General features: G+C 37.4%; 1 protein-coding gene across 3 annotated transcripts in view; it reads right to left on the bottom strand.

Moving 5' to 3' along the window:
- Positions 1 to 17,555, bottom strand: part of LOC139147056 (conserved oligomeric Golgi complex subunit 7-like) — a 148,812-nt gene that overhangs the window by 23,862 nt on the left and 107,395 nt on the right. For all 3 annotated transcript variants that reach the window (XM_070717905.1, XM_070717907.1, XM_070717908.1), the window contains 4 exons: positions 12,165 to 12,273; positions 10,993 to 11,099; positions 6,979 to 7,109; positions 5,800 to 5,883 (listed from right to left, as the gene is read on the bottom strand). In XM_070717905.1, the coding sequence (XP_070574006.1) occupies positions 5,800 to 5,883; positions 6,979 to 7,109; positions 10,993 to 11,099; positions 12,165 to 12,273 (431 nt within the window). The remainder of the gene's footprint in view (positions 1 to 5,799; positions 5,884 to 6,978; positions 7,110 to 10,992; positions 11,100 to 12,164; positions 12,274 to 17,555) is intronic.

Raw genomic sequence — 17,555 nt, 5'->3', positions numbered from 1 at the left:
TTCATCACAGTTGATGTTGTATTAATTTGTGGCTATATCACCCTAATTAGGAAAGTTCATTACTTATGCAATTACAAATTAATTAAAATGACACTGATAAATGTCTTTTTCAATGTTAAAGCAATGTGAGCTTAACATCGGTTAACATCTGTATAAAGTTTCATGAATTTGATGCAGTACATATTCTTGACATATCAGCCTACTTACGAAACTTCAATAATTGACATGTTACTGCTACATGACGTGAAACAAATTGACGAGCATATGTATGAAATAGGTCAATGTTAACTTTGAATGATACTGGTGGAAATATGTCTGAGTTATGGCTCTGTACATTTGAAAATTGTAACAAAATCACCGCCATGCAGCGATATTTGATCTTTCTGTTTAAAAAATCAACATGTATTGGGTTATGGCTCTGTACATGAAAACATCGTAATAAAATGGCTGCCTAGCAACCATATTGGATCGTATCACATAAAAAATCGACGTACATATGTATGACATAGGTCAATGTCCTTGTAACAACTTTGAATAAAATCAGTTGAGATATGCCTGAGTTATGCCTCTGTATATGAAAAAATCGTAACAAAATGACCACACAGCAGCCATATTGGATCGTATCACAAAACAAATTGACGTGCATATCTATGACATTGGTCAATGTCCTTGTACCAACTTTGAATAAAATCGGTTGAGATATGCCTGAGTTATGCCTCTGTATATGAAAAAATTGTAATAAAATGGCCGCCTAGCGGCCATATTGGATTGTATCACAAAACAAATCGACGTGCATATCTATGAAATTGGTCAATGTCCTTGTAGCAATGTTGAATAAAATCGGTTGAAACATGTCTGAGTTGTGGCTCTGTACATGAAAAAATCATAATAAAATGGCCGCCTGGCGGCCATATTGGATCGTATCACAAAAAAAATTAACGTGCATATCTATGACATTGGTCAATGTCCTTGTACCAACTTTGAATAAAATCGGTTGAAACATGCCTGAGTTATGGCTCTGTACATGAAAAAATAGCGTCAATGACACTGTAGCTCCCATCCTGGACTATTTAGTGTTTGTTCTCTGGTCAGATATTTGAACATGTGTGAAAGGGATAAAGTGCATGAAGTGAAAATACTTAAATGAAATGTACTGGAGACAGTGAAATATGTTTAATGTAATTATTCAGAATATAAAATGGAAAAAATACAGAATTAGATATATCGAATACTGTGATACAACCATTAACTCAACAAGTCATTTACAATGACATAGTCCCCACTTGTAATAGGAGTATTAGTCTTGATGGGGTAGGAAATGTGGTCATTAAGAAGTATCACTGGAGTGTATATGTTGAGATCTATGGGCACATAGGTCTATGTCGTTGTTCCCAATTTGAAACACATGAGGCATGTCTAAGTATGGTTCTAAATCGGGAAAAAGATCAGACCTCTAGCAGTATTGGCCAGCCAAGAAATACATATGCGCATTATAAATGAGGTACAAGATGTGACATCTTAAGGTCTAATATCCTATCAAAATTGCAGGGTATAGAACTTGTGGTTACTGAAATATGCATATATATGTATAATCAAGTCAAAGGTCATCGAGGTCACATGACATTTTGAAAAAAAAAATTATATTGCTAATTAATCCCTATATGCCAAAAAATCAGATCTCTAGCTCTATTCGCTTGCCCAGAATTAGATGTGTACATAATTAATGAGGTAAAGCGTGTGTTGTCATAAGGTCTCCCATCCTACTAAATACAAAGGACATAGCACTTGTGGTTACTTATTTATTGACATAAACATATATTTTAGGTAAAAGGTCATCGAGATCACATGACATTTGGTCAAAAAATTTCTCTCCTATAGTTATCCCTATATACCAAAAATCAGACATCCAGCTCTATTGGCTCGCTCAGAATGAGATATGCACATAATTATTGAGGTACAGTATGTGGCGTCATAAGGTGTCAAATCATACCAAACATGAAGGGTGTAGCACTTGTGGTTACCGAGTTATGGAAAAATATGCAAAAAAATTGTTTTGCTAAGTTATCCCTATATACCAAAAATCAGACCTCTAGCTCTATTGGCTCGCTCAAAATTAGATATGTGCATAATTAATGAGGTACAATATGTGGCGTCATAAGCTGTCCCATCATACCATACATGAAGGGAGTAGCACTTGTGGTTACTGAGTTATGGACAAATATGTATATTTGAGGTCAAAGGTCACCGAGGTCACGTGACATTTTGTAAAAAAATTGTTTTGCTAAAGTTATGCCTGTATACCAAAAATCAGACCTCTAGCTCTATTGGCTCGCTCAAATTAGATATGCGCATAAGTAATGAGGTACAATATGTGGCGTCATAAGGTGTCCCATCATACCATACATGAAGGCTGTACCACTTGTGGTTACTGAGTTGTGGACAAATATGTACATTTGAGGTCAAAGGTCACCGAGGTCACGTGACATTTTGTCAAAAAAATTGTATTGCTAAGTTATCCCTATATACCAAAAATCAGACCTCTAGCTCTATTGGCTCGCTCAAAATTAGATATGCACATAATTAATGTGGTACAATTTGTGGCGTCATAAGCTGTCCCATCATACCATATATGAAGGGTGGTAGCACTTGTGGTTACTGAGTTATGGACAAATATGTATATTTGAGATCAAAGGTCATCAAGGTCACATGACATTTTGTCAAAATATCCGAGATATCTGCGTGAATGGATGGACTCACGGATGGACGAACAGACGGACAAGGCCCAATCTATAAGCTCACTGGACTTCATCCGTGGAGACTAAAAATTGTGTCACTGCATCCTTTTGCAATATGAATACGATGAGAAACTAAATTTTTATTTTTTGTGGCCTTATACATGGGAGTCTATGGAGATCTGCCTTATACATGGGAGTCTATGGACGTGTAAACTAAAAATATGCAAATTTCACCACGATTTGCCCAAATTTGGGAAAGGTCACTCCTATGCACTTCCATACCAAGTTTCAAATCAATCGGACTTGTGGTTTCAGAGCAGGAGATTTTTTGACCAAAAATGGGAGAAAATTACAAAAAAATTCATGAAAAATAGCAAGTCCAAGATACTGACCCAAGATGCGCACAATCATTTCATGTCAGCCCAAAGTACTTACATGCTAATTTTTCATGTAATCTGCTCAGTGGTTATTGAGTTTTTTCAATTTTGACTGTTTTTACATTTTTTCACTTAATTTGCATATTTTTGGCAATGACAACTTCATTTGAACAAAATCTCATCTACAGCCCATCATCCATGTACACACCAAATATCAAGATGAAATGTACAGCGGTTTTGGAGTTTTTGATGTTGACGGACAGACATACAGACATACAGACATACAGACATACAGACGTACAGACATACAGACATACATACATACAGACATTTTCCTAGCCTATAAGAATAGCTTCCATTGCCATATATACATATGGCTATGGGAGCTAAAAATCGTAATAAAATGGCCGCCTGGCGGCCATATTGGATCGTATCACAAAACAAATTGATGTGCATCTGTATGACATATGAAGGTAATCCTTGTACTAAGTTTGAATGAAATCGCTTCTTGCATCTCTGAGATATCTGTGTGAACGGACGGATGGACGCACACACGCATGCACGCACGGACGCACGCACGGACATGACCAAACCTATAAGTCCCCCCGGACAGTGTCCGTGGAGACTAACAACGATTGACAGTCAAAGATAAAAAGTAACGCATATGACAGCAAAAGTCTTTGAGTACTTACTGAGAAACTGGCATCTTCAGCAGTGTTTCTATTGATGTAAGAGATGAGTAGGCAGGAATTCCTAGCGCATCCAGAACGTGGGGACTAACAAATCATACTGAAGTCACCCTTAGTAAACTGCATATCAAATTTCAAAGCAATTGGACAAGCGGTTTCAGAGAAGAAGATTTTTTTTACTAAAAACAGCAAAAAATGCCCCTTAAAAATACAAATATGCAAATTTCAGCACAATTTGAACAAATCATACTGAAGTCACCCTTAGTAAACTGCATATCAAATTTCAAAGCAATCGGACGAGCGGTTTCAGAGAAGATTTTTTTACTAAAAACAGCAAAAAATGCCCCAAAAATAAAAATATGCAAATTTCACCACGATTTGAATACACTTAAGTAAGGTCACCCAAAGTGAACTGCATATAACATTTCAAAACAATTGGACTTGCAGTTCAGAAGAGAAGGTAATTGTTGACGGACGACGGACACCGACGGAAAATCAACATATTTGATAAGCTCAGTGTCGCTGACAGCAGAGCAAAAAATCTACTATCACATGAACTGGCCTGAATCACCATCTGTATGAAATAGAACAAGACAGATAAAAATCCATATAAGCCCTACTCTACTCATCAACCAGAACTTTTTTCCTGCATGAACAGACCAATCTGTCGCGATTGAATCATGCAAAATGGGCTATTCTGATGGTCATTACGTCATTTTTGCAGAAAATTCCCACATGAAGGCATGTACACTGAAATTATGAGTTGCAAAAGCTTTAGCTATTCCTAAACAAAGCAGGATGCCCAAGCCTGATCAACCAGATCTCCATGGTCCACAAGCTTGATCAACCCGATCTCCATGGTCCACAAGCTTGATCAACCCGATCTCCATGGTCAACAAGCCTGATCAACCTGATCTGCATGGTCCACAAGCAAACAATTAATGTACTATGTGATCTGTTGACCACTGAGCTGAGTTCTATGGTGCATCTGAGTCATACTTATACATAAGCCTTATTGTATTTGGTGATAAAGAGGAAACCCTAAAGCTTGCTACACTTAGTTCAATATGTCACAACATTCTATAAATGATGTACATTTCCTTCCTCACATAGAGAACATTACATAGTGCAGCTACCGGAATTCTATGAACTTTGTCAAAACTTGACAAAATGTGTACGTTTATGTTGAAAGATTGCAATTTGAAGCCATCTACACATTGGGATATTTGCATCTGCAAAATGTAGGACAATATCCTCGTTTTCCAAGATGTAGACATCCATGAGTTGGCTGGTAATGGAGACAGCATAAGGATGACATAGCGGTAATCATCACACTACCATTTGCATCATGGCCATGCAGTGATGAGCTTGTCTGTGTGCTATTGAACAGCTCAAAAGTATCAAAAGCTTGGACTCTTATCAAAAACCATGGAACTAGTAGTATGAGAAAGACTCAATTTTGTTGTTGTTTTTTCTTCATACACATTTTTAAAAATGTTCTGAACAACTTTCATTAGGGTGATGACGCGCCGTTAAGTACACTTGGGTGATGACACGTCATTAAGTACAGTCCCCTGCCCATTGATGCCTTCTTGCTTTGGCATTGAAACAGTTATGCAAGAGACAATGATTGACAAGTTCACACCACTGAATCCATAGGTCTCATTGGTAAAGATGGCATACAGTGTATCAAAACTTCATTCCAAAGAAAATAATCCATGCAAAAAAATCTCAGATCATGTAAACGGTTTAGCAATCTTGTAAAATATTTTTATCTATCCATATGAAATGACTGTTCATACAAAACATTATCTAATGCCAAAGAAATTGTCTTTGTTTGATGTTATTGTAAATGCATATTTTTTGCACAGCTGCGTAAAACTTCTCACCTTCAACTCAAAGTTATATGGCTTTATTACAAACATCCATATCCAATGCGGTGTCAAACATAGAAAAATTTCAGTGTATTATAGATAAAAAGCCATCATATTAGTTTACCTTTGTGATATACTCCATTGGTGACAAGCTATATGCTGGTAGATCTGCTGTTAGAGCAGCCCCACTTGCCTCTGCAGACCATACCTACAATAAGAAAATACTGTCAATGACGCTGTAGCTTCTCTAATGTGTGGCCAGGTCAGGTAATTGGTTGTTGGCATGGAGTTGTTGGCAAATAGTTGATGATGTAGGGGCATGAGGTGGGATATGGACCCAAAGAATCCAAAAGATGATTAAATATATCAATCAGAAAAATTCTAAGCTACAGTATAAACTGACTAAAGATAGTTCAATGTGGAGAAAAGTTAAATAATTCAGAAATAAGAATTAACAATCAGGAAATAGTAATGACGCATTTCCCTGCTGATCTGAGTGCATGTCACTGCTCAAAATCGTTCTCCAACATTTCAACCCAAACCATGAACACCCCCCTACCAGTTCATGATATGACCCATCACAATGGCATGACCTTGACGGATATTGACGGACGGAAGTTAGAAGTTGACAGAAGTTAGAAGTTGACAGAATCATACTGGTTTTCAACTCCAATAGCTTCTCAGTCTATAAATAGACGAGAAGACTAAAACAATCCTGGTTCTCATTGCATGTGTTAAAGCATTTCACTACACCAGAACCCCATGCCACAAAGATGATGATAAATGCATCAGTGACTCATTTATTCAAAGATATGAATATGCATCGACAAAATCTATGGACCTTTTGTAGCTGTCTGCATGCAAGTAGTTTTTGGTCTCACAATTTTCAAATCTGTAGGGCAATCTTTCTTTTGATTAATTAAATCCTTTTATCTCACTTTATGATGACGAATGAAGGATTTTACTGTATATGTAGGTGTGTACATGTACAATCCTTGCAAAACCATTCACCATGAGCTAGAATAAACACAAATCCCTGGTCTTGCATTGGTTATTGAGAACTCTAATGGTGACATCTTGCTCATTTAAAACTGACAGTTTATAACAGTAAAAGTATTAATTGTGTAAATATTTTGTGCATAAGCTAAAATTGACCATAATGATTGTCTTTTGCATGCACATGTATACATGTACCGGTATGCCCAGTACCGTCAACACAACAACTGAAAATATAACCCTATAGGCACATTGTTTAGTAAACATGTCAACAAAAACAACAACAAAAAAATTACAATATATTTACCTCCATCATTGGCAAGTGTGCCAGTTGTATGTTTAGTGGTTGAAATACAATATCAAATGCAAACTTATGTGCCTCTTCATTTACATGTTCTAATTGTTTTACCACATCACACAAGATTTCAGCTTTACCATCTGAAAATTGAAAACAACGACAACCTTAAAAAAGGAAATCACTTCAGGCCATTACTTCTGAAAAACTTATTCACAAATAAAGCTAAAATCAAAACAGTGTGGTGCATGCGACGCTCAGGACAAACACAGGATGGACTGTGGGACAAGCAACAAAGTACCAACATCCAGCATCATAATAAAGTATAAGCAGTCATCACCATGGATGTGAGCAACAGTAAATTTTCAGCATTCTCGTAAGCAAGAGTATGCTTTCCGCTCCGCAGACCTATGCAAAAATCTTACTGGTAGCGTCAAGCTGTTGCCATAATGTAAAGAGAGGCGTGGTTCATGGCGATAATGATGGGAAGTTGTTCCTAGGATTATTGTGTTGCGGGCAGTTTTATTGTACAGCACGCATTAAACATTAGTTGTAAAGAAAAAAGAGAGACTACATGTATTAACTCACAAAGAAAAATTAAATCAATTTAGAATTTATTCATTTTCATCAACAAAAAACACTCCACTGCCTGTTCTGAAATTTCCTGGGCTGACGACGTGACATGGGAACGCTATGCTAACCTGATACTTCGATGTTCTGACCATGAATATTAAAACCTTGATTTGAACGTTTAATTTTATATTTTATGTTTCCTATTTTGTGCAAGATTGTTCACAACTGACAAAATCTCACACAGAAGAGACAATAGTATGACACTTTGACCTGACAAGTCTCGCTTGTACATACGTCCATGCATGGTAGAGCATAGCACAAGTGACAACATGATTGTGACACAACTGAGCGACATGACAACAAGATTGTGATGAAAATTAGAAATGTAGGCGATGTCGTGCTTTAAATAGAGATAATGTAAAATCCCTTCGCTCAAAACTCTATCATGTACCTACCAACCTAGGCCGAAAAAGCTGCATGAAAACATTTTCAACAGCAGATTTCCTTTTTATGGTTCATGCAGCCTGGAAATGTTACTCGGTTGATCTCTGGTATTGTTTGGCTCTGGTCAGTTACCTATATAGGTAGTAATACTAAAACTCGTCTTTCAGTCAAGATGCCACTTGAAACAACGGTTAGTTTCCATTGGGTGCTTGTTCATCAGCCATCGCACGATTGTCACTCCGGAAGATATATAAATTCATAAAAGGTCTGACAAACTGCAGCCAAATATATTGAGTAGCAATACCGATCTATTTTACTGGAGATCTATGTTGAACAGCGTAATTATCGGTCCCATGGTCCCTCTAGACGGACCATGCTTTACCCAACGTCTATTTTGCTTCAGCCAATATCTCATTCACACCTCTATCTATTGCCGTCATGTCAATCGCTCAAGCAAGGCAAGCTTTGAATGTGCGAACATCAACTGTACCCTATACTCAATCCAACGTGATATTACATTGTATAGTTCAAAGACACTGATTTTATGAATAAAAATACAATGACCAACGTCAAAAACTTAAGTTGAATGGAGGTACAGGTGTATAAGATATCAGATACGTTATCAAGCTGGTTGATAAAATATTGGCAAAAATTAATTATAAAGGATACCGAGCCCGGTACTCTAAAACCCTCTGAGGAGAACATTTTCTGGGCCAGAAATGAAATAAACTAGCAGTTGTCTAAATTGACAGGTATGCGAGAAGTAGGAAATCAACAGTCTGCGCCCCCAATCTGCACTCGCACATTTCAATCTGCGCTATCTATCTGCGCTCTCGATCCATGAATGTTTTGATTTTAGTCATTACGGCGGCATTTATGATACTGTCGCGATATATTAGCGTTGAAAAAGAATTGTACTTTTGTAAACCATACGAACACTTGTACACCATACCGAGTGTCAAGAAGACTGGTTGTTGAGTAATGTATGATCGAGTGCATTTCCAAATCAAGCACAACATACAGTAATAGTCTCATGGATCCTAGGGCTATGATATGAAGAAGACATTTGATGAATTTTCTTTCTCATGTAAAAAGGTTGAGAAATGATCAAGTACATGTAGTAAGTGCAAAGTCAAGTACGCTTACAATTATGGTACACCGTGCTACAAGTCAACGACGACTTATGACGACAGTCCGACAACACACAACAGAGGAAGTAGAAGGGCTTGCTACCAGCACTGCAGCCACCTTGGGACATTGACTAAAGTAGTTTGTAGGATGACCTATATACGGAAGCCTAAGTGGATACAAACTTTTGGTTTGGGTTACCATCACTATTTAAAACTGTTTTTTACGATTTCTCTATCGATATTGAGCATTTCTGTTCATGTTCAGAGAAACGTCTTTATGGTACCTTACATATGTTTCAAAATGTGCCCACTGTAAAACCATTTTACCCTTCTTTGCATAGGTCATGAAAGTGACCATCATGATTATTCAAATTTATGATACGCCCATTGTATGCAAATGGCTGCATCATCAGGAATCCCCCTATTGTGTGCCTACAGTCCTGTATCTTCAAAGACATTTAAGGGGATGAATGTCACTTGCCTCCTAGCATTTTACAAATTTTATCTTCATTGTGACATAACTTAATCTTACATAAAAGTTCAATAGCAATAACTTAAATCAACACAAAATCATAGTCAACAAGTCATCGTTGATGACACAGTCCCCACTTGTTAATGGGTACTTTGATTACAAGTCCTCAGAGATGATACAGTCCTCTTCATTAATTAGGTCTGTGATAAAAATACTTTGATACAGATGGCGCTCAATGGCCAAGAATGAGTTCCATGGTGATGAAAACATAAAACCAATGTAGGCCACCATCCTAAAGTTCATTAAATGAGTCAACTAGGAATTAATCAACAGGATGTTGCTAAAACATTTTTGCATACTATCCTAACACTAACAGATAATCACCGGTACCATATTTCATAAAGTTTGATGCAGTATTTACCACACTACCAGTATGAGATCAACATCTGTATCAAGTTTCATCAAATTGACATTGTATTTGTGGATATATCACTCTAATTAGGAAAGTTCATTACATATGCAATTACAAATTAATTAAAATAACACTGATAAATGTCTTTTTCAATGTTAAAGCAATGTGAGCCTAACATCTGTACAAAGTTTCATGAAATTTGATGCAGTATTTCTTGACATATCAGCCTAATTACGATACTTCAATAATTGACATGATACTGTTACATGACGTGAAACAAATTGACGAGGATAGGTCTGAAATAGGTCAATGTCCTTGTACCAACTTTGAATGATACTGGTGGAAATATATCAGAGTTATGCTCTGTACATGAGAAAATTGTAACAAAAACGCCGCCACACAGGCAAGGCTCAATCAAACTGAATACCAGGTTACACTTTTGACTTTGGTAATATTACATCATAGTATCTATGATGTAAATAGCAAGTTCATCAACTTTGGTCAAGTCAATCCAGATATAGATCCCTAATTAGGAAAGTCTGTAAAACATGCAAATTAGGAACTGGCTGAAGTAAAAATGCTTAATGACATTCAACAATGTTGTACTGGTATCATACGATCTTCCATGTACATAGCAAGGTTTGTCAATTTTGGTTGAGTCAATCAAGATATATAACCCAAGTTAGGAAAGTTCATTAAATATGCATATTAGGAATTGGCTAAAGTAAAAATGCTTAATGATATTCAATAATGTCAAATCATAGCATCTTCAATGTACATAGCAAGTTCCATCATATTTGATCAAGCGAATTCAGATATATATCCCTAATTAGGAAAGTTCATCAAATATGCAAATTACCAATTAACATTCATGTCACACCTTTATGGTTTTCATGGCAGATAAATCCTTGTGTGATCACCGTTTCTAACAAATCTCATACAATTCTGCACAGCTGTTTCAACTGAATAGAGTTACAAAAGGTGGTGTAACTTACCTTCAGCAAGTAAAGTAATTAGTTCAATGAATTCTGCATGCTTAATTGGATCTGAGTGCTTCAGATAGTTGAAGCCCTTGAAAGTATTCATAGGGACCTTGGCTTGACTAGGATCAAGAGGAAGAAGACTGATGATAAACATTTGAAAATTTATGATCAAATTGACATAAAATGGTAAACTCATTTACCTTAGCTACATGTAGGTTGTCACATTGGTATTGATAATGAGTGTTGATGACGGTACAGTTATCAGCTAACTGATAACAAATGATGTAGTGTGTGATATATGTGATATAATTCCCCCGTATTCAGAACAATATTGGCTGTATCACAAATGAGTAATTCCCATGTAGTGGCCATACCCTTCCAGCTGTACGCAAGATGCAGTTCACACCACTGAAGAATACAGGGGATTATATAAATATCACATGCATTGACCCTGTAGCTGTAACTCTTGAAATTTGTTGATCTGAAAAAGGCTTTCTATTTTCTTAGGTTTTCTTTAAATTCTACAAATTTAAAGGATATTGTCTTTTACTACCTCATCTACTCACTGTAAATACTTGACCTTAGTATCAGTATTCTGGTAAACAAGCTTATGCACGGGTCTGAAGCGGCATATGTGTACTCTCCCTGTTCTATATCATAGGCGGTCTTGTTCAATGCTTAGCCAGGCAGCTGCTTGGCAACTTTACACATAAGCTGATGAAATCTTTGGCAACATTTACCTTCTGGGTCATACATGTCAATTTAGTGTATGATAGTAAGGACTAGCATCTTTCAATTCCACAATCAACTCACTGTGCAGGCACTCTGAGACAATGACTAAAACAACTGTCACACCTGTTTTAGTGGTCAGACATACAGAGTGGTAATCCCTCCAGTTACAGTCACTTTCAGGCAGCCATGTAAAATTTCTGACCTTTGCCTGAACAGCCACCTCTCGTATGTGGTCAGTGGCATCCTGTAAATGCTCTAAATTTGGTTAAAGTACCTTTGTATGGTGGTCAACATTTCAGACTGTTTTACAAAATATAGTAAAGGACTGAACATGATTGATGAGTTCTGATTTGACTGTCTTTTTGGCATTATAGGAAATGAAAGATCATGATTTCTCATGGCATTACAACATCGACGTCAAGATGCAAGAAATCACATGTAGAAAATAATACCTGTCACCAGGAGTTCCAGATGGTGTGAAAGTTATGAATTTGCCAGTATGCTTAAGAATAGCACTACATAATTCTTCTTCAAATGCTTCTGTCTGTTGGAGAGCATCACCTTAAAAGACAATATTTAGTGCAGAATATTAGCTGAGGGGAAAATGTCAGAGGAATATAATTATTCAATTTTGACATTTAATAAGAAATATTGCATTCTTCCCCCCTTTTGCAATGTCGATTTTTTTCAGCTCCCCTGGCATACTGTAAATTTTTTTACAGTCCCCCATGAAATCTCCCCCCCCTCCAGAAGTGTTTGTGAATGCAGCCTAACCGTATAAAAAGTGATATATTGTCATTACCATACTGTTTCTGTAAACCAACAGACAAATCAAGACTAGATTTTCTGCAGAGAATAAATAGTAAACAATAGTCTTTGCTCAGTTGCAACCAACTACAGCTGACTGAAGCTTACTACTTAGTTCATCTACATACATGGCAAATAGTTTGGGAAAAAGAATATTACCTTGGCGCATGCTGTTAATAACACTGAAAGAACTAGAAATGGCAGATGCCCAACACACAAAAAACATTGATCACTATGCCAATATTGTAAAATACGAGGTATCTTACAGTTAATCAACGTTCTAAACAATGCCCAGTGATTTACCCTGTCAAAAGCTTTCATAGCATCCGTACAACAATTTGGATCACAACATGCAAATGAATGTTTTGGCATTTCCAGCCTACAAAGTGAATACTCTCTTATGTGCTCATAGGAAGTCAAATTTCTAGGTGTTGCTTTACTCCAGTGAGATGTAACATAAGAATTTATCACATTTTGTGAAGTTGGATCAGTATGAACTAATCCTACAATTACAAACTTTATACAAAGAGGGAAATTATTGGAGGACACACACAATCAGACATTTTACCATTGTTAGAAAGAACATTTATGCACTGCATGAGTGCTCAGAATATGATCAAGCAAACCTGTACTACCACGTGCTTCACCAAAGAAAGTAATCATTGCTTATACCAAGCACTTCAACATCAGAAATATGCAAATTATTTTCACAAAAAATATCAAGCTCATTCGCAAACAAGGTACCAAGGTTAGCATTAAAGTAGGGGGGTTTACACGTGTGAGTTAAGTCCGGAGTTGACACCGAATAAATTTAAACCTGTGTCAGTTGAACGTGTGAACAGACAACACCGAACTAACAAAGACTTAAATTAATTCGGTGTCGGAGGGCTGGTCCAGGTTCGGTGCTCCGTACTAAACAATGGCCTATTTACACGTGTGACCAGAACACCGAACTAAACGCCGAACTAAATCCTGTCTTCGGGCTTGTGGTCATTACCACAATGGACGGTGTTCAAGTAAGCTCTCACGATCGCGGCCACAATTGGCTGCAGGAAGAGATCAGGCTACTAATGTCAATCTGGAGAGACGAAAATGTCATCCGTATGATGGACGGCACGTCGAGGGATCGGCAAGTGTATGAAGTCGTCGCTGCCAAGGCCAGGGAGAAGGGACTCGAGAGGACAGTGGAACAATGCCACCACAAAATCAAACGGTTGCGAGCTCAGTTCAAGTCCGTGTCCGACAACAACCGTCGTAGCGGCAGAGCTAGAAAAACGATGCCATTTTACGATGAGTTGTAGGTAGTAAAGGGAAAGCAACTGGTAGTAAAGGGAAAGCAACTCCACACATCGTTTATATTTAGGTTGTTTGCGTTTTGTGTATGATATTGTGTATAATATAAGTGTATATCATGTTTAACTGTTTTATGTAAAATGTTGCTTGGCCATGGCGAGACGTACCCATAATCTACGTGTCCTGTGTTAATCCGCACTGGAGCGGAGAGACTACTGACACTGTGATCCTTTGGTGCTACGTTTCGAAAACATAGTTTTCTTCATCAGTCGCTTAAAATTCATTTTTGATTGGTGAGACGTGTTGAATGGTTGATTGTTTTTTATTTTATAATATGTTGTTCCACGTACGTTTGGTAGGGAAGCTAGAATGTCTACTGTTTGGTCTTGTTGTGTTTGTGTAGGTTCGTGTGAACCTGAGTTTGAGCTATTGTAGTTTTTGTGAAGTCTGGCGCTTATAAGTGTGTCGCCTATATTTTTGTTCCTTCTAAATGCGATTATTGGTTGGTTTTGGAACAGTTTTTTAGTGTTTGTCTTTTTCAAGTTCACTCCAGATTTCTGTCAGGGCTTGCTTGGTTTTTGTCGTTTCGATGTACGGGCTATACGTTGTTAAAAAGACTACTGTATTGTTGATGGCGTTATTTCTTTCGCTTGACCCGAACTAAATTTATACCTTGTGTATGACGTGTAAACGTGAGATCGCTTAGATCGCTGATAAGGAATATTTACAGAGCGACTAATCAGATTCCCTCAGGTTTAAAAAAATCCACGTGTAAACCCACCTATAGTAGTCAAGAATAATAACATTTGTAGTGTCAACATCATTTATAATACTGTTGATTTTTGCATAATAACTTTGTTTGACTATAATCTTAGTTTTCCCTAGAACAGATTGGAAGATACCGGTACATACACACAATACAATTTTCGGGAGGATGTAATTATTTCAGCACCTAAAGGTCTTGTGTCATCTAAATATGTGAAGTTTTGACACAGGGACTTACGCTAAATAATTGCAATCAAACCTAATGGACAGCTGACACTAGTTCCAGAGTTATAATCAATGGCAGAAACACCACTAGCTTTAAAGTCCTTGTGTATACTCGAAAGAAGAGGTACAGTAGTTCCGCTTGTGTCAGCAAGTGTTCTTGCACTAGTATAATGTCATGATCTTTACAAAGAGTCTTAATGGAGTCTATTGATGACTTTATGCCACAACTGTCATAAGATGAAAGACACATAGTCAATAGGGTGTTAATAGAATCTACGTACGAGTATCTGGCCATATTGCGGGGTCACATATTGGCAGATCGTCCATGTAGCCGACACGAACACGAAGTGTCTGTTACCGGCTACCAAAAACTATGAAAAATAGTAAAGAATGAGGTACAAAATCACTATCAGTTTTAAGTTGAAGGTAGAATAAGTCTGTGCCTTTGTATAAAATACTATAAAAATAGTAGAAAGTGAGCAACCAGCTGAAAGTTATTCGAGGAGACCTTAACCGCATATCATTTGCATCTCATTGTCGGCTACATGGACTGTGTGCCCACATATTTTGTCAGCAAACTCACACATCATTTCAATCACTGATGATGAATATGTATCACATTTACTTTAGTTGTTCACATTTAACTGTAATGTGGCAACGATTTTTGATAAAAGCAATAACAGCATCTGAAGTCATTGTGGGTGCAAATCTTGTGATAAACAATTTGAATGGCGGATTAGCTGTGAGCAGCATTGATGGTGGAATCTTCACTGAATTTCACAGTACCAATTACTGGCTGAAGACGATGTTTAAGTTGATGGGATACTACAGTAAACTACCCTTCTCTATTCACTTACTGCTTCTCAAATACCTTTGTCGATAATTAATCAGAGTAGGATAAATGCTTAGCTTTGACAACAGGTACACATTATTGAACCATGTCTGCATACAAGCTTATATGAAAGTCTCTGTTCATAGAACAATGGGAATCCCAATGGTTCTTAAACTGCTGGCCTTGGTGATTCACATGGTGCCACCTGTGAAACCACGTCACATTCAACACCTTTCTTCTGCAAATTATCATTGCAACTTTTCATTTCATTAATTTCTTGGCGTAACAAACTGAGTTCACTTGCCAAGTAAGTCACCTCGGTCAGCACCACAATGTCTTTCATTTGTCCATTTCCTGCCTTAAAGACTTTAGCTCTACCATCAAAGTGGAGACGTCAATATGAGTTGCATCAATTGGCAATGATTTTGCCAAATTTTTAGAAACAATGCATGGCAGGTCTTCGTTGTCAGTTTCATGGAGCAATTTCACCAAATGAATCATAATGTTACATCATTTATTCCTCCCAGGGCCATTGAAGCATAGCTCAAAGAGAGTCTGTTTGGCATATTCAACTTCACCATCACTAAATTAGTCGCAAAATAACTTCACCAGCAAGTCAGTTGTAAGAACAGCCATATTGTTTACGACAAAACAAAAGCTTGTTAATTACCACTTGCAGTTATCCTACTTTGTCCACTTCCTCCATCCACCTTAGAGCCATTACTACCACTAAATCGGTTTTTTTTTTGCAACTATTACACAGATGAATGTCTCTTTGACATAGACTGTCGAAGAGAAGTCACCACAGTCCTCGCAGGTCAGAGTCATACTGAATCACTACAGGAGGGACATGGTTGTGTCACCACATTGCTGCGAAAATTACACAACAGCTTTCTGCAGGAGTGAGTGGATTTTCGAACCTCACTTCACAGCAAGAAGTCGCACCAAATGCCATAAAAAGCCGAAAATATCAGTTTTTGACCACAGCAGGACAGGCTTGTTATATAGCACCACAAAGAAAGATCAGCTTTGGACAGAAATCTCGGCTTTTAAACAGAGCAAAAATGACGTGACACTCACTTTATACTATGCAAATCCACATCCAATTGGAGCACCATGCATTTCTTTTAAAATCTAAAGATAGCGTCAATAATAATGTGCACCCATATGATCAAGAATAGCAAATATATCAAATAAAAATAGCATCAAGGACACTGAAGCTCCTCAAGTGTGAAGTCAGTTGAAGTAGTTGGTTGTTGGTAAGCAGTAATTGACTATGAGGCATGGGGTTGGGATATGGGATACATGAGATATGTATAGGATAAAGCCCGAGTACCAGGGCTCTTCTGGTATATAAAGTCCAACCCAACGATAAAATGTCGAGTGGCCGAGACATTTTATCGTAGGGTTGGAATTTATATACCAGAAGAGCCCGAGTACGAGGGTTTTATCCGACTTAAAAACTATCGCCCCTAACTGATATATTTTCGTTTTCAATATGTTTATGTCAACCGTCCCCTTTGTCAATGTAACATGTTTAGGATATGAATTAAAACTTTTATTTGTGAAATAGCCTTCCAATGTAATGGAACATCCTATAAATGCCCTAGGGCACAGCAGATTTTGTGTTGCAGCTGGTTTCCGCTGTGTTACCAAATTTGAATATTAAAACGTACCAGATGTCTACAGAATATGACATGTTCACTTTTGATTGGACAGTACTTTACTACGGCGCTGTCATTCGTTTCTGGAATTTGGTGACCAAGGCTTTACGAGTAAATAAAACACCCTGAATTGAGCACTCTGATTGGTCAATCAACAGTAGATAGTTTTTAAGTGTTAGATACATTTAATTGTATATACGGCATGATTCAGCTCATTACATTAACACCAATCTGTCCTGATGGAGTATGTGGCAGTT

This window comes from Ptychodera flava, chromosome 13, assembly GCF_041260155.1.
Source record: "Ptychodera flava strain L36383 chromosome 13, AS_Pfla_20210202, whole genome shotgun sequence".
NCBI lineage: Eukaryota > Metazoa > Hemichordata > Enteropneusta > Ptychoderidae > Ptychodera > Ptychodera flava.
This window is presented reverse-complemented; position numbering and strand designations above follow the sequence as displayed.